The following is an 18,091-nucleotide window of genomic DNA, read 5'->3' as shown; positions in this document are numbered from 1 at the left end:
CATCCAAAGTAAGCAAAATCCAAAGTACGGTACCTGTTGGTACTGTTAGAACACTGCCACTGTGTGCTATGGGACATGTCTTTGGCAGAAGGAATATATTATTTGGCACACATTCTGATGTCACAAAGAATTCTGCCTCACTTCTGATTCCTTATTTTCACTGCTTTCTGTTATTAAATTATTAAAAAGAAAACGTGGATTCTTGAAATGTACTTGACCAATGTATCTGCCATTGTTTATACACAATGATAAAATACATAGCTATTTTCCAGTCTGCCCTATTCAGTTTCTTTATTGGCAAGAAAAAAACCAGATACAAAGATAGATGAATGCACTCTGAAAATAGCATTATGAACTTCTGCAAATTTTATGTTCTTTGTATACGTATGATAAAAGACTACTGATATTTTTTTCTTTCACTTGGGAATAATGCTGGTATTTTATATCAGGTATAAATGCAAGAAGTCAAATGAACTTTTCTTTTGTTTTTTGTTACAAGAGGTATACCTGAAAACAAGTTGCAGCACTGTGGAATCAGGCAGGTCTAACAGCAGCTTCCAGAACTAACGCCAGGATCTGGGCATATATAACAGGACATATGCAGATGCATGAGAAAGACTTTGTAACTGGCTACACCAAAACATCCTATGGGCTGAAATATGTCTGTCAGTCACCAATTGAACAGTCTTATGTGAAAAGAAGTGAAGACTGCTTCTCTGCTTTAAGGAATCAGCTTAAACATCTTCTTGAAGAAAATAATCTGATCGATGTCTACTAATTAGTAGCTATTGATTAATGTATTTTTATTTGTTGAAAGATTAGTCGAGAGGTGGGAATGGAGAGGTTCTGTGAAAAGGACTTAAAGAACAAGTTAAAAATATGTTTGGAATGACAAATGGTATATACAGTCCCTTGAAAAACCTTACAGTCTTATGTTTCTGCCAATCCAAAATACTTTTGACTGTACCAAAATTGTTAAGCTTGAGGTGATTCCAGGCTTTCTTCAAGAAATCACGCTGCTTTGAAAAAAATTTAAGTTCTCTATAAACTGATTCATTATACCACTAGGAAATCAGGTATCAGTAATCTCCAGGAGTTTTACCACACATTTTCAATATTATTTTTCTTTTATTTAAATTAAAATTACCAAATCAGCTGCTTTCTCCTCTGAAGTCACTAAATTAATGATCTGTACATATTACAAAACTACTCACTATGTGACTGTGGTATAAAGTGAGACCAAAGACAACAGACTGGGAGGATTTGCAACTGTATCCTGACATATCGTTAATGACACTCGTCATTCACAATACCCCTCCCTTCCATCATGCCCTACACTGATCAATAATGCCTCATTTAATTATATTTGCTATATGGACTAAGCTGAAGAAATTATACTAAATCCTATGCAATCTCATGATCTGAGAATACTGAAAGTAAGAGATACTCTAACAGAACAGCATTTATTTTCTTAATTTAGCAGGTCAGTATTGCAAGTTCACTTTGAAGGGGAAAAAAAATGGTGAAAGATACGTTGAGTTAAAAACCCCCAGACTTCACAAACACATGAAACTCCAATCTGAACAAGTTTTCTACAGCATTTGTAGAGATCAGTTTAAAGAATAATCATCTGAATATATGCATCTCTTTATGGAAACTTAACATGGAAAGAATTTCCAGATATTTAGCTTCCTTATTGCTTTTAAGGTAGATTATTATCTATATTACTGTATATGAAAAGCTTTCTACATATTTTATCCATTGTTTATCAGCAAGCAGACTTTACAGAGCTGACTGTACAAGGATTCTTTGCATCTTGTGACCAGAGTACAATAAATGTTGGTGTTATCTCAAAACAGAGGGAAGGACTGTTGAAGATAAACCAGGAATAAACCATGATTCCTCACAACAGTGTTTTCAGCAGTATAAAGCCTAAATAAAACAAAAGAAAAAAGCGAGAAGGAACAATATCTAGTATTTTAGCTGTAGGCAAAATATTAACTGTAGGCTTGTCATTTGGGTTAAGAGCTAAAAGCTTTACAGAAATCTTTCCCATACAAAATCAATTCATCTGGACATGTGAGTAGGAATACTGAATTTCATGCTGTGATTAACATCACATTGGTTTACCTATTTGAATTTATTTTGAGAGCTATGCATTGGATCACGTCTACATGAAGGAGCTATGCCTTACAGCATTCTGAGATTTTAAAGGTGCTCAAAAATTGCAAAAATTATTTCAGGGTGTCTGAAGAGGATAAGAGGAAAATTATGAAAAAGCCTAACTCATGCTTTGGGATCTGATATTAAACTGGCCCATGGAGGTCAAAATAGCAAACAGCATTATCGCCAAGTTGAAAAATTACTTGATCTTAATTTTCAAGAAAATAACTAGCACCCAGCTAAAAGACTCTTTTAGCTAAAAAAATATTCAAGAAATTAAACAGACATCACTGCAAGAATTCCAATTTTCAGCCTACATTACCTTTGTCTCAGAGTCTATGAAATCTTCAGAATTTCCTGTTTTTCAAAAATGTACCTTGTTTTGTGAATATTTGTTTCTACACTTTTTTCCTAATACATTTGCTGTACAGAAAAAACTGATTCCAAATTTTCCATCTTATAAGCTTTTCCCACTTTCAGTAGTACATGAATACAGCTGAAAAAGGACAGAATAAAAGTCTGTTTCTTCAAGAATTATCATTTTATTAATAAAAATTACTGCTGGATATTGGAAAAGACTGGAATGAAACCTTGATGCTGAATTTAAAATGCTATGCTTTTCAACATTCTTTAAATATGAATAGGACAACTTATTTAAAAGAGGTGTTTTCCTTTCAATAGAAAATACAAGTGCATACATTAAAAAAATTTCATGACGTACAAATATCTGACTAAATTTAGATAATGGCAATCTGATGTGCCAACGAAACCTAACAGAAATAAAGATCTAAGTAGTAACATGCTGGGAAACACTGACATTAGCAAAAATGCCTGATAAAGATATTTGCTGTATCATCTTTTGACAATACTTGAGTGATATTTATTTTAATAATCTAGAATATTTTCTATTCAAGACATTGCATCTCTTTACACCTATGATAGGTGTAAACCCAGCAATAAATTCAGCCTTCCAAGAGCACTTGGTACCATGGACAGCTCCAGCTGCACCATAAGTAAGTGTGTTGCAGCAGCAACACATAAGGAAAATTCAGGACAGCCACCGATTTCTACTTTCAGTCTATAGTAGCACTGGATTTTTATTTTCAAATATGTAATTGTGGCGGTCATCCTAAATTGTTCATAATTTATTCATACTCAGGCCAGCAGACAGAAAGAATTTAAACATGACTGGCTAAACTCAGCTTTCACTATATATATATATCTTTCACCTATAAATATGCAAGTTGTGCCATCATAGTAGCATGTGGTTCTTGTGTATCCAAGCTTGCCATTATACAGTGGGGAGAAGTGAGGAAAGGAAAAAATTCTGAGCATGTGTGGTGTGCTAAACTACAGATCTGATGATGCAATGTTACAATTGTGCTGCAGCAGTTCCATCTTTTTAAAAAATCCTTTAAGAGTAGAATGTTTCTGTAGTGTGAAATCCTTAGAAATTACACATCTCTTTTATTTAAAGAATTTGTTTATAGTGCTAATGTAAGTTTGATTTCCCAAGTTACACCTACTCTTTCTAAATCTTCAGTTTTAGACTTCCCTCCATAGTTGTAAAATATTTAAAAAAATAAAGAAAGAGGTAGTCTATGGTGAAATGTATCAAAATAAGTGAATTAAGCCCTCTGAAATTTCATGGTCAGGTAAGATGGACAGTCACTGAATAGAAGTTTTTTCTCTAAAAGCAGATTTTACTCATTGATAGATGTAATAATATGTTTTGTGTGCTTTTCACGCAAAAAAATAGTGCTGAAACACTATTGTTGACACTGTTGTTTCCTCTCCTACAGAGTCGAATGGCAGAAAGTTTGCGTCTCTTTGATTCCATCTGCAACAACAATTGGTTTATCAACACTTCCCTCATCCTTTTTTTGAATAAGAAAGATCTGCTGGCAGAAAAAATCCGACGCATCCCCTTAACAGTCTGCTTTCCTGAATACAAAGGCCAAAACACTTATGAGGAAGCAGCAGTCTACATCCAACGTCAGTTTGAGGACTTGAATCGCAACAAGGAGACCAAGGAGATCTACTCACACTTTACCTGCGCCACTGATACCAGTAACATACAATTTGTCTTTGATGCAGTGACAGATGTCATCATTCAGAACAATCTCAAATACATTGGTCTCTGCTAAGAATCCTTGGGCTTAACCTGTTTTCCTTAAGTGATAAACAAGGGGCTAACCACTTCCACTTCTAGTGGAAAAAAATGGGGCAATGTGTAGTAGTCCAAGGAGAGAAAAGGGGAAATCTGATGTATGTACACAGTTCCTCTTATGCCCCCTTAACCTGCTACATCATTTTTCACAAATATATGTTCTGGAGAGTGAAAGCCTACCCTCCAAAAAACCCCACACAACCCCACCTCCCCCCACCCCAGTGAAAAAAACCAACCTTACAACTCAAAACTCCCAAACAAAAACAAAAAAGGAAATTGAGGCCTAACTCTGTGGAGATGTTTTCGCCACAGTCACTGCACTTTTATTCCATTTGTTTCATTCCATTTCCTACAGTGGGAGTGTTACCATGTTCTATGTAAGAAATAATTCTTCATCCAGTTGTCCTAAAATTTTACTGATGTGATGATATAAAGCTGGTGAGTGACAGATGAACTTGTTTGCAGGGTGTGGAGCAGAATGGTTGTGTTGGGGAGAAGAGCTAGTTCAAACTAGAAGCTACAGAACAGGAGAATTCAAAGCAAACTACTAATCAAATCTGTAGAGAATGGGCATGCACCCACAATATTGATACACAGAGCCAAACAGTATATACACATACATCATGTATGCACATGCACATGACTCACAGCGTATACTATGTACACACTTCTGCTTTACTTTACTGTTTATCATGGACATCTTGCCTGTTAAAGGAATTATTGGTGCGCAGCTGTTCTGTGATATCCAAACTGACTAGCAGCTCTTTCTGCTCTTTAAGGCTTCAAATATGCAGCAAAACTACATGAAATGAATCTATGAATAGGCCAAATTAAGGTCAGTGTTTCTTCTACTGGTAAGGAGTTTTATACATCAAAACAGTCTTCTTTTACATCTTTTTTTGCCAAATCTTGTGGTGTTTCACAAAAAACAAACTATATTTAAGAAGTAGGTTAGTGTTCCTTTTTTAACACAGAAAAAAAAAATCACAAGGCAATTTTTTAAATTATTGTTGTAGTGTCTGGATTGCTGAATGTGAAAGTTGCCAACGGACAGTTCTGTTCCACTGCTCCAATTACATTCTGGGAATTGTAATATTGTAACAGATTTCCCAAGAAGCAGGAGCCATGGAGATTGTGTAGTATATAGCCTCCAAAGTCTTTTTTTTGTTGGTTTTTAAATTATTTTAAAAATGTGATGTATTATTAGAAGGTTACAGATGAGCGATATGAACAATAACTACATGTCTTGATATTTCAATTTAATAATTTAAATTATTTAAAGTTTAGTGAAGTTAAGGAAACTGAAGAGATGCATTCCTCAGCTCCAGGTTTCATCTCATAAAGAAACACTACTGGATGGAGTAACATTCCGGCAAAAGTTTGAATGCATAAGAAGCTCTGTGGGACTATACTGGAAAATCTCAAATGGATCATATAGACCTAAGTCTTTGGTCAGTTGATTCTTTCCCCTGCCATAGAAAAGACTTCTTAAAGACTTCAGTGTAAAGTTGGTGTGTAAATATATGTTTGATAATTGTAAAGCACATACGTACACAGAGACACAGACACACATGCACACTGGAAAAGAACATTCTACTTTTGTTCCCCCTATGTACTATGATTAGTGCAAGAGATCTCAGCCAAGGGCTCTAAGAAATTTAAAACAAAATGGTTAATAACATCAACATTTAAATTGTCCACTTAAAAAAATAAATAATTCAAATGATACTGGATGTGCCTATAGTGTGTTCATTAATTAGTGTTATGACAGTTACTTAATTGGATATTTGTGAAGCTCTCTTTCCTTTATGACAGACTGCTGAGTTTTGTTTATTTGCTCCAGATCTTCTTCCTCAGTTTATTCACCAACATTCAGCAATTTCAGCAATTACATTTGAGCGACTTGGTAAGATTTAAGGGATGTGTTCCCATTTAATGTCCCTACAAATTCTGAATGCATGTTATTGATACTGTTTTGGGGGAGATGGTTAGTAACATTTTTAGGAAAGAAGCTATAGATCAAGGTCTATAGGAAATATCAGGAAAGAAACTCCCACGGTATCGGCAAGATATATAAGAAGCCCACCTACATATTATCTTACACAAGCAGGTACTTCACACAGATGTCTATGCTTAGAAATACGTATCTAGGTATAAGCACATATATAATTTTTTTAATAGTGCCTGAAGCTGGTCTCCTAACCTGTTTAAAGTTTGAAAAAAACTTGAAAAATATCTTCACATTTTTGTACTACTGAGCTCTCAGCAAGTCTGCAAAATTAATACAGAATTCTGTCTGGCTCATGCTTGTGAAAAATTAGGCTTTAAGAAAAATCTTTTTTTTTTTTAAAGTCACCATATAAGGTAATCTATCAGCATAAGTCTTGTTGATGGTCTTTCATTGAAGTTTTCTTGAAAATTCCATCCATTCAGACTATAACAAGGTTCTTCCAGAACATTCTCTAACTGAAATCTTTCTAAGTCTGGATGTATGTTAAGAAAGTGTGTAACTCTTGTACAGACAGCATAAACTCAGAAAAATCACTTGTTAGGGGATGCTAGATAAATAATATCCCTGGACTTTAAACAGAATTTGACTTAGAACCCATCACTCCATTAATAATTATTGAGACCAGCTGAAAATATTTGGTAGTGCTTAGAAAGTTTCATTCCTTTGTTTGCTTCTCAGCCTTTCTACAAAATGCATCAAAAAGTCCTCACCTTTCTTACCTTATGTTTAAGAATTATTCTTCTGACCTGTTTGAGGATATCTAAATTCAGGCTAAGGTTTTTCTAAGTGGCTTGGAGACTTAAGCTAATGATGAGCTGGGACTGCCAAGAGAACTACAATACTTGAGGGCAGTGGTTCAAGCAATAATAGTTGTCAGCCTTGCCAGAGAATGCACCCATAACCAAAAATATTCTCTGAGGCTCAAGTCATGGATTAAGCCTTTCAAAACTCTTCAGTCCGAACATAATTGATACTGGGGAAAATTCTGTCTCATTTTGAATGAGGTATTTTATCCCTGTACTGAAGATGCAGGGCCCCTTTAAACATTCCCTGTCAACTGTTACACCTGAAGAATAGAGACAAAAGAGCCAACGAGACTGTCCCTTGAAGGTACAAAAGGTTTGTCATGGCAAAGTATTTAGGTCTTACTTGTAGTGAGAAGATGATACTGTCTGCTTCTGATATTTGCAGTCAGTCTGTTTGATGTGGTGAGTTTACTAAAAGCTTTATGTGATAATTTTTAATACAGGATTCTCTATGCTTTGCTTACCGTTAGAAGTGCTATCATTCACTTCAGAAATTGCACAGTATTTCTAGTCTAAATTGCTTTCTATAGTGTAATATCCTGTAATTAGGTAGTGAAACTGTGAAAAAGGTACAAAATGAGTCAGGGCTTTGTTTTCCTGTTAATGGACTATTGGATGTTATGCCTCCTTCACCTCTAGCTTTCATGGTACTGTGGCCATTTCAGACTTGTGAAAGTAGTGGCAAGAAAACACTGGCATTCATTACAGCATAGCTTCAAGGTAAGAAAGCTGAATAGGAAAAATAAACCCAAAAGTGTAGTCAGTTATGAGGAGGGTAAGAGACATTTTATATTAAAAAATAAAACTTGATTCAATTAAGAAGGTCCTTCCAACATAAGTATTACAGGCAACCTACAACACAAGTGGAGAACCTAGGATATTTTAACAAAGGTCTAAAGGTATTTCTAAAGAAAAGGAGTCAGTTAATTTTCTCATTGAATGAAAGCTGTCTTGGGAAGGAGAAAGGACACTGAAGCACCATTGTATGTTCCTACTTGACTTAAGGAAAGCATAGGCATGGGGAGGAATGCAGCAGTAAATAATTAAGTTTAAATAATCAATTCACATAATCATGTTCTCTGAATAGCAATTCCTTGCTACTAACTGTCTAATAATTCCTATGATGTTTTTGATCTTAGTATTCTGAGTTACTCGTGGTTACTCTGTTTTCTCTCTGAAGAATTCAAGATGTTAAATTCTGGTTTATACAGAAGTAATTTTTTTTTTTGATTGTATAAGAATTGAGGCACTGGAAGGTTAAAACTAAAAATTCTAAGCCAAAGACAGGTGCTGAAATGAAATCTCTTGACTCTTAATTGTCCACCTGAATAAATCATGCAATTAAATTTGCATCTATTTTCTCAGTTTTATTGGTGATGCAATGTACTGCCACCTGAAAGAATTGCATTAATACAGCTGGGATTTCACTTCACCTGGGCAACAATGACATTCACAGAAGAGATATTCCATCTGCTGCAATAAGAATGCCATCTGTCCTTTTACCATTTGCACTCCATACAGCAAAACAAGTTTCAAAGGGAAAAAGGTATCCTTAAAGAGTCCTTAGACGCGGATCTGATTGGTTATGATTTCCCAAGGGTGGAATAGTGGAGACACAGAGGGTCAGTAAAGTAGCAGAAGAAACATTATCTCTTGGAATCTTCCCAAATAGAGGTTCTGGCATGCTTAAAAATCCATTGCCCTATCCAATCCACCTCAGTCTTTGTCTAAAAGGATTAAGTACCCATAAAAACCAGGACAGATAATGGGTAAGCATTATTAAACTTCTCCAGTATTAGCCATATCCTAGTGAAATATTTTCTTCCTAGAACTATTTTTGCAGTTGTTATTGCCCAGTCATTTATCATTGCTTAACAGCCTTCCACTAACATTGTTAAGTATTGTGTCAACTAACTGTTTTCACAAAGAGTGAAAGTTTTGCTATTAATTTTTCCAATGTTCTTAATTTTCTTCTGCTGCTGGTTCTTCTCCCTCTTCTACCCTCTATTCAATACATAGATATATCTTATTTTTGTCTTTCTTCTACCCATTAATTCTTGCCACTGAAGTTGTTGTTTCTTCTGGAAATTATATTTGTCAGTGTTCTCCTAGTCTTTGTGGATTTTCCCCTCTTTTGGTTTTTAATGGTCCCACTGTTCCTGGAGGATACTGATATACATCCTTAAGTTTAGGAATCAAAAATACTCTGCAAGTGGATTTGCTTAAAATAACCACATTTTCCTAAATTACTCCTGTTTGGAGAAAGACCAGGTGGCCTGGCATAGAACTAATGGGAGTCACTGACCACTTCCCAGTTAACGAAAACAACCATGCTTCATGTCAAATGCATGGTTCCTTTCTGTGTAGTGTGGAACATATGCTTTATTGGCCCTGGGCTAAATTACCTCAGCTCCAGAACACATTAGAAATCTAGCTGTGGAATGGTATATTAGTTGCTGACTTCCTCCAGCTGTACATACCATCTCATTATCTGAATGGGAGGCGTAGAAGTAAATGCAGAGAGGAAGACAGACAGTTTCTTGGTTAGCTGAAGAAGGTTTAATTACCAGGCAGAGACTATTTCTGTATCTGTAATATGTCAGATTAATTATGTCAGGCCTTGTGACTCTTACTACCTATTAGAAAATATTTGCTGTTCTCCCTAAATTCTCATAGCAATGAAAACAGTTTTAGCACCTTCCTGTTTTTCTTCTAAGTAGTTATCTGTATGTGAGTCCATTCTACAGTAACACAATTCTTTTCATGGAGTTACCTTCCAGCCCTTAAACAGACATGTATAGTTTTATATATATATATGTTATATTTTAATTTAAATGAAAAGGATATATGGCTCAGAAAAACACCTTTTTCCAAGCGTAATTACTCAGAGATGCTTTCACACACAATATGCTAGCTCAGCTTCTACACCACCGATCTTATAGACTGTACATAGCTGACAGGCTGAGGATTGAAGGTTTTTTCAATCGTTTCCTCCTCCCAGCCCCCCAAACCTGTCAAAGGACACTGTATGAAAATCTGGTCTGTAGAAAGCTATGCAAGACTAGTCTACTCGAGGACTTCTATCCTGAGCAAGTCTTGGAGGCTTTTAATAGCACAAACATTGACAAAGGAAATGGTCAAACTTTGGCATCATTACTTAGCTGAAGAAATTAAGCTTCGGAAGAGAATTTCACCTAGAGAGGTATGACTCAAGCAAGCTATAAAGAGACTGCTAGACACATCATGCTCTCTGAGAGATTTGAATACAGGACCAGAAGATAAAGATTAAATTCTGCTTGCTTCACAGATGTAAACAGTTCTACATTTTTAATTTCTTACAAATAGAAGAGAGAGTGGGGGGGGGGGGGAAACAGTGAAGAAGTTGGCCTACATGCATACAGAGCATGATCACTGCAAATGTATTAGGATTACACTAAATGTTGAGAATAAATGAATGGAAAAAATTTATTCAAAACAGACAAATATCAGGTTTCTAATAAAGTAACTCCTTATTTAAATTAAAAGGAATTTGCAGTGGAGACGCTGATGCACAGAATTTACCAAGTAACTAATTCTATAGTTATTTAAATATTGTTTTCATACCATTAATTACCCTTTTCTGCTTTTCTTGGAGACTAAACTCCAGAACCATTCCCCAAAACAAGTCTTGATAATAATTCGATTTGGAAAACCTGATTCTGATCTGCCACCAGCATCTGAAGTGGAAGAGGTAAAATGAAGATACTGGTATCAGTCTTAGTTAAAGAGAAGCCTCACTGAAAAGCAACTACCACTCAGAGAATTGTAGCCTTTCTTGCAAATATAGGCAACTTTCACTAATTTGGGATTGTAACATGATTTGGAAGGTGGTTTCTGTCTGGCAGAGGCTCCTGCTTACTTCAGATCTGCCGTGAATCCTTTGCCTTCAATCAAAGGCAAGGTTTTGAGGAGAGACACTGCTGCAGCTGGCTTTCAGCTTTTGCTGAGTTTCTAGCTTAGCAGGGGTTGGATAATCCTTCCACTCCAGGTGGCAACTTGATTTCTCTTTGTATAGTATCATCTCACATTTCCTGATTATCACCAAATTGGTTTTACAGTTGTGATAGTTCCCATCAGTGGCTCCTGACCTAAGATGATCTATTCGGATGCCTGCAGTGACAAGGATGGAACAATGGGAGCAGACCAGAGCAGCAATATGGTGTACTATTACACACCCTCTGGTTTGGGCAAAGTATTTTGATTTATGTGGAATTCTTAATAAGCAGTATTTTATGTTTTGGCACCACCAAGAGCTAGCATTGCTTACTGCCACAGTAAGTCCCTAAATAGAACTGACTGTTCTAGTAAAACGCTTTGTATGTAACCCTTGGTTTTAGTCCCTGCTTGTTAGAAAGTGTCTAACTGCAAACTCTGGGGTTAAAAAAAAAAAAGCTCTCGCTTCCTCTCAAGGACATGTGGGTAGGGTTTTTTTTAATTGTTTTTTCCCCCCTAGAACTTTTATTCATCCTCCAGTGAATGTTTTCTGCTTATGTAGATAAACTTCCAACCTACTCTGAGGTTTGGGAGATAAAACCTAAAAGCAGGCAGGTGTATAGTTTACATCCGTAAGTCACACATTCATATCTAAAAGGGTACGTACAACAGCCACCAAACCCTGAGGCAACTTCCCTGTTTAAATTGAAACCTTTCCAGTCAACTTAAGTTGTGCATCATGTACATACCTGGAAACTCAATCAGCAAAAGGAGACAAATGTTAAGTTCATGCATTAGCCTGCCAGAGATCTAGCCACATCTGAAGGTTACAGCTAATAATAAAGTTCAGTACAGCAGGGGCTGAACAGCAAGGCTTATTACTGAATTATGCCATTCCAAAAGGGCTAAGAAGGTGACCTTAGCCAGTATGGATGAGTGGTTAATGATCAATAGTGATCTGCAAAAATTTGGCAACATTTATTTACTTCTGTTAAGTTTCCGTTCCTTCTCCCATAAGCTTCTGTTATGATCCACATATTCACAGGATGGTATCTGTCTATACTGGTAAGAGACAGAATAGTTTACAGGCAGTCAAACAGGTCAAAATTTACTTAAGCCAAGTCCCTGTCTCATCTGATTTGAAAATCTGTAAAAGGGCTAGTGAAATTAAATTAACATGAAATCTGGTTTTCTATAGTGATGTTCCCGAAGTTGTTAAGCCCACCATATTAATATCTCTCATATGGATTCAGTTATTCAGGACTTAAAAAATAGTTGCATGCATTTAAAAATACTTCTTTATGTTTTTTAGAATTCCTGTATATTAACTCAGCAAGACTCTAACCACTCATTTAATTTTTTAAGCACCAGTAATGTAACAGAATTCCTCAGACAAGGTACTTTCCCATGAATTTAAATACTATGGCTTTTTAATTGATCATTTTTATCTACTGAAATTTTAATTTTAAAATTAAAATTTTCATCAACTGGAAATGTTCAAGACTAATGTTCAGCTTGGAAAACTATTGAAATTATAACCACAGAGCCTAGAAATAAAAGTAACAAATCAATATAAATTCCTTCCATGTATAAAAGATTTAGAACACTATAAATATATGTAATATAAAGAAAGCACATAAAAGGTACAATGACCTATTCTTCTGGCAAGTCAAAGACATTCTCAGCTTGGATTCCTCTGTTCAGGCTGAGGCATTTAAAAGCTAGATGCATGACTGATGTAATCAACTCGGCTTCTGTTTATCCTACTGGAGATAAATCAACATCACTAGAGCAGAATGCATCTCAGCCTAAACGATGCATATATCAGACTTTTTGCCACTTTAGATACTGATTTCTCTCCTGATATACTGGGAGGGTAGGACTATTAGCTCAATTTGACATCAGAAGTTAGGTGTAATTTATTACATTTTTACCTTCATATCTTACCAAGTCCATTTAACAATATTACTTAAGGGCAAACAATATTTGAATAAAATATGAGAAAAAGCAAACTTCTTCATTGTTCCTTGCATCACCCCCATGCTGGCTGGTTGTTTTGTTTTAAATTCTCTCCCTCCTGAAAGCAATGTCAAAGTGTACATTTAAGAAACTGAACCTATGAGCATAAGGTCAAAGATACATTAATACATAACCTGTGCATAGTCCACAGCTCAATGGATGGTGACCTTACTTACTCATTTGCCTCCTCCTACCCCAGTGCTTGCAAGGAGCAAGGAAACCATAAAAAAAAATTTTGCAAAATGTGTACATCCTAATGCCAGAAGAACTTTCTATAAATCCTGTGTACTGTACAGTTAGTGGACCATGATGAACAGCTGATCATCATTTTGACAAGAGAAAAGGACAAAGTGAATTTTTGATGCAAGATTCTAAAATACAAATTCAAGTGTGCAGTCCACACAACCTGCATCTTAAGCAGGTAGCCTTTACTTGTATAAGACCTAAGAAAATTACAGATCTAGCAGGATCAGTTACCCCCGTACACAGACAGGACTATTCACAGATGTATTATGTTAACATAGGGCATTTCACTTGTTAACTATGTAAAGCATGTTCTATATTTTGGCTAAGTATTCTCACTATTATTATACAATCTGCAAATTTTTGGAAGTGCAGAAACAGCTCTAGAAAACACAGTTGTCTCCACCAACAAAAAAGATGACAGTCATACATTTTAAAGTGTTCAGATAGAATCCAAAGAATAAATTTTCATAGAAACACTAAATAAAGAAAATTAAGATGAGCAAAAATAGAAAAGATACTGGTTTTAAATATGATTTTCAAGGACAATGGAGTAAAATAAATTTGGAAGACATTACATGTGGAATCAGGTGAAGTCACCTACCTGCTTTGCCTATTTGAATACTTAACTACTAAAAAAATCCCTACCTTCAGGCAATTTTGCCATAATTTCAAAAATCTGGTGAATGTTCTTCCGACAGATATCTACTGGATCATCCAAGAGGTCAGTGATGGCAGAAATCACTCCATTTTGTATCAGCCCTTGCCTAAAAACAACATTGGAGGTCAGATTTAACTAAGCATAATAAAATATACATTATTTGCGAGATGCTTAATCTTAACTAAATAGTCTCATTTACATTGCACCTGTCTTGCCAAGACTTAGAACTTATGTTCTTGTTTCTCACTGAAACATCTTTTTCACTTCCCATACCATTCAGTAAACTCTGGAATTACACCTACCTGCCAACATTATGCATAGCCATGATATAGAGGATTTGTGTTGTTTTTTGTCGGACAGTGCTGTCATGATGTAACAACAAAGTCTTCAGGTTATCCAAGAATCCTATGAGACACAACAGTTCATTTTAACATTTCATACCTTCAGCATATATAGCAACACTCATCTCACAATTTGAAGTGCAAATAATCAGATTTTTTATCTTGTACTGATTGTCCCATTGTCATATCTCAAGTACAGAAGAAACTTTGAAGTTTCAAAGCCTACTGCCAAAAATGCCATGCTACAAACAAGCTGCTGCCTTGTATCAAGTTAAATCCTAATCTTGCAAATATTTATTAAGTGTTGTGACTCTAGAAGTAACTTAAGTCAGTAGAGCTATTGATGTTTTTAGAAAAGCGTGTGTTTGCAGGATTGACATACACAATTTTAAAGAATTTCTTTAGGTGTAGCATGGGCTATGTAAAAACATGCAGCGTTGCTTTTCACATGTAGAAATAAATTTGGTAAACCATTCATGATTATGTGTATACACATATATCACTGACCAAAAAAACCCAACAACCCCAAACAAACAACCATATTGCATTGCTTCAGCAGTTACTGTTAATCAAACAATAACTTCATAAATTTTGAACATGATTATTGGTATCTTTATGAGGAAAAAAATATGAAGGAAGAAAATGGAGAAGAAAGCAGTGGCAAACGAGAGGACTTCACTGTGACATAATGAGCTATGTAGATACACAACAGACTGCTAAAAATTGCAAAGGTAAGCTTGTGTGGGTTTTTTTCCAAAATCCAAATGTAGGACTCTTCCCAAATACTGGGATAAAAGCTTTTGAAAATAGTGGTTGCCAGACATAATCCTGATGAGTATGATAAATTTGGTTATATTGTCTTGTATCTTAAATCCTTATGAAGTTCCAGGGGTTTTATAGACTCATTCTACAATCACTAAGACACTTCTGAGGAGTTCTGCATAAAAAGCTCTGGTTTTGTCTCTCCAGTAAAGTGGATGTGCCATGCTATTCACTGCTGAAGGAATGAATGGCAAAAGATGAGCTCACAGATTTTTGCAAATGAACTTGTAAGCCCTATTTAAATATTGTTTTATTAATTATCACTTAAAAAGTTGATCAGTTTTCTTCCTGTTATTATTATGGGATCTGAGATATGAGTATGTTGAGCACATCAAGCTTGAAAAATACAGGAAGTTACCACTATCCTGTCATACCTGGCAGAAAATGCCTAACAAAGAAAAAAATAAAGGGGGGCCTTTGCCATTTTTTCCTGCTTTAGGATAACTAAAAGCTTTTTCTTTTCTCCTTTCTAAATAAAATGTATTTAGTAGTTTTATGATATTAGAAATTCATAAATTCACTGCTTTTTTTTTTCCTGAAAGTTCATGGATAACGGGATTAGAAAAGATTCCAGGCAAATTAAATTTAACTGAGTAGCAAGGGGGTGGAGGTGGTTTTTCTAACTTTTTTAAAATTTGCCTAAGTTAGGATTAGCTAAAATTCAGAATAAAATAAGTAAGATTCTACACTGCTTTTGTATTTACATGTTGATAAAGCCTATAGTGAGCCATTGATAAATCTTAAAGTAAGGATACTCTTAAAATAACTGTCATGTATATGGCATCATATTCTTTACCTTTTTAAGGTAAAATAAGTAGAGATTAAAATAGAAAAAAAATCATGGCCATATTGTGGCATCAAAGATATTGCAAGGAAAAAAAGTAGCAGAGAAATATTTCTACGTACACACACTGTGTCAAAACTTAGACTTACCTACTTCTATCACCTGGTAGACATTTTCTGGGTCATGGACCAGATCACAGAGCGTCATCAGTGCCTGCTGCTGAGTCAGCAGCTCAGGAGAACATAACTCTTCATTCAGCTTGGGAAGGGCCCTCCTTCCAAATGCAAGAGGAGCTTTTGTGGGATCTATATCAGGGGGGATGTTGCCTGAGATATGAGCATGTGCCATCCCAAATTTTCCTGGGAAGGCTTTCCCCTATCCCTAAAAATATTCCAAAATGTCTGCACCTGGTGATTGGACAGACAATGTACCAAAAAGGGAACTACTGACTTTAAACAGTCTTCCGTGTTCCAGAAGTGCTATTTTAGCACACGATCATTGTTGAGAAGCTATGAAAGCACAGACTGGAATGGTTTATGGTCATCAAGAATAACATCTGTTCTTCTGCTGAGTTGTCTTATCTGGTTTAATCCTGTACTGAATGCTGTAAAAGAGAGAGGGGGTGCGGGTATTATTGCAAGGTGAGGGAGGGAATGTTTTTCAAAGGGTTAAAGCAAAGTTGTCCCAAACCAGAGAATGGCCTCAAAATAGTATTCAAGCAAAAGCAAACCAACAAAAAAAAGCCATTCTTCAAAAAAGCATTCTTTTAAAAGGGGTCTAGTTTAAACCCTCCCTCAGAATTCCTTAAAGTTTGAGAGTCTGTGGTGGCTGACCTCCTCCTTCCCTCTGTAAGGAAACCGGCTCAGCTGACATAGTATACAACTTCCAATATTGAAAACTGCGCAACATCAAAAAATCCCACCCAAAACAGCTGCAAAGTTTCAACAGCTGCCCTTCTTTCTTCACGACAAAAGAAACAGACTAAATAACCAAAGGCGCCCGGTCCCACCAATATGTCGCCGCCTCAGCCCGGCCGCGGCTCCCGCTCCTCAGCCCCTGTCAGCTGCGGCGCCGCCTTTCGCGCCCGCGTGCTCTCGTTGCCGCAGCAACCGACTCTCTGCGTATGCCCCGATCCGTGAATAACAACTACGCAGCCAAGCGCAGAGCCCGGCCTTCCGTCAGCAGCGTAAATGCCGCGTTTGACGGTGGCTGCTGCCACAGAGCAACGTCAATGGCGTAGTTGGTGAATTAGCCGCCGGGGCCGCTAGTGGCGCGCTGAGGCGGGCGCGCAGAGGGCGCGAAGAGTGTGAGGAACTGGGGTGACGCCGCCGTCGGGTTGTAGCGTGGAGGCCGTTTTACCTCGCTTCTTTGCTGAAGCGTGGAAGGAGGCTCACTTTTCATACTGTTTTTAAAGTAATTTCAGTTGAACAAAATTGGAAAAAAAATTTAAAAATCATACTGAACAAAGTGGTGGTCGAGTTAATGGCAGAGCAGGCAAGTGCTGTGAGGTACCAGGGCTGAAGGGAGCTAGTAGCTTTGGACTAGGTTCTCTTTCCTAGTCTTCTCCAGAATATAATTATAAACAGCTAGAATGTGTAGCTGTTTCCATCTTTATGTAGTTTGACAGAACTGTATTCAACGCTGGGCCATCTTTTTTAGTATGACTCTGCTAAAAAGTAGTGTTGTTCAGAGGATGGTATACAGGGAGAATGTATGATTGCAATGTTGTAGGACAACTTAAGGGTACTCTGGATTGTCAGATGTGATCAAGCATCAGGGAAAAAAACAACCCTGAACAGCTTGTGCTATAAAAGGTTAGTTCTCAGTGCAAATAGAGAAGTCATTGAGATGTTTTTCATTATGTTTGAGTAACAATTATAATAATCAAAGTTCTTAAACTGGATTTTACAAAGCCAAAGTAATTCACATCAGCCAGATTAAAATACAGCACAGTCTGGTTTGTTGATCTTCAAAATCCATAAAAGAAAAATTACTACTTTTAAAAGTATTTTCTAGAAAGGATTGTCTTTTCTGCAACATTTTAGAGCCGATTATTTAAAGTAGAGGTCATTTTCCTGATTTAGATTAGACTTCCACTA

General features: G+C 36.3%; 2 protein-coding genes across 2 annotated transcripts in view; one reads left to right on the top strand and one right to left on the bottom strand.

Moving 5' to 3' along the window:
• GNAZ (G protein subunit alpha z) overlaps nt 1–6,061 on the top strand; it is a 65,252-nt gene extending 59,191 nt beyond the window's left edge. The window contains exon 3 of the mRNA XM_040604564.1: nt 3,966–6,061. Within this exon, the coding sequence (XP_040460498.1) occupies nt 3,966–4,310 (345 nt within the window). The 3' untranslated portion in view covers nt 4,311–6,061. The remainder of the gene's footprint in view (nt 1–3,965) is intronic.
• RSPH14 (radial spoke head 14 homolog) overlaps nt 1–16,340 on the bottom strand; it is a 92,044-nt gene extending 75,704 nt beyond the window's left edge. Inside the window, exons 1-3 of the mRNA XM_040604575.1 lie at nt 16,142–16,340; nt 14,348–14,450; nt 14,033–14,151 (exon numbers count right to left, since the gene is read on the bottom strand). Of these exons, the coding sequence (XP_040460509.1) occupies nt 14,033–14,151; nt 14,348–14,450; nt 16,142–16,340 (421 nt within the window). The remainder of the gene's footprint in view (nt 1–14,032; nt 14,152–14,347; nt 14,451–16,141) is intronic.
• Between the last annotated feature and the right edge of the window lie 1,751 nt (nt 16,341–18,091).

The sequence above is a fragment of the Falco naumanni genome, chromosome 1 (genome assembly GCF_017639655.2).
Source record: "Falco naumanni isolate bFalNau1 chromosome 1, bFalNau1.pat, whole genome shotgun sequence".
Lineage (NCBI taxonomy): Eukaryota > Metazoa > Chordata > Aves > Falconiformes > Falconidae > Falco > Falco naumanni.
Note: the sequence above shows the minus strand (reverse complement) of the source record. Positions and strands in the feature narration are given on the sequence as shown.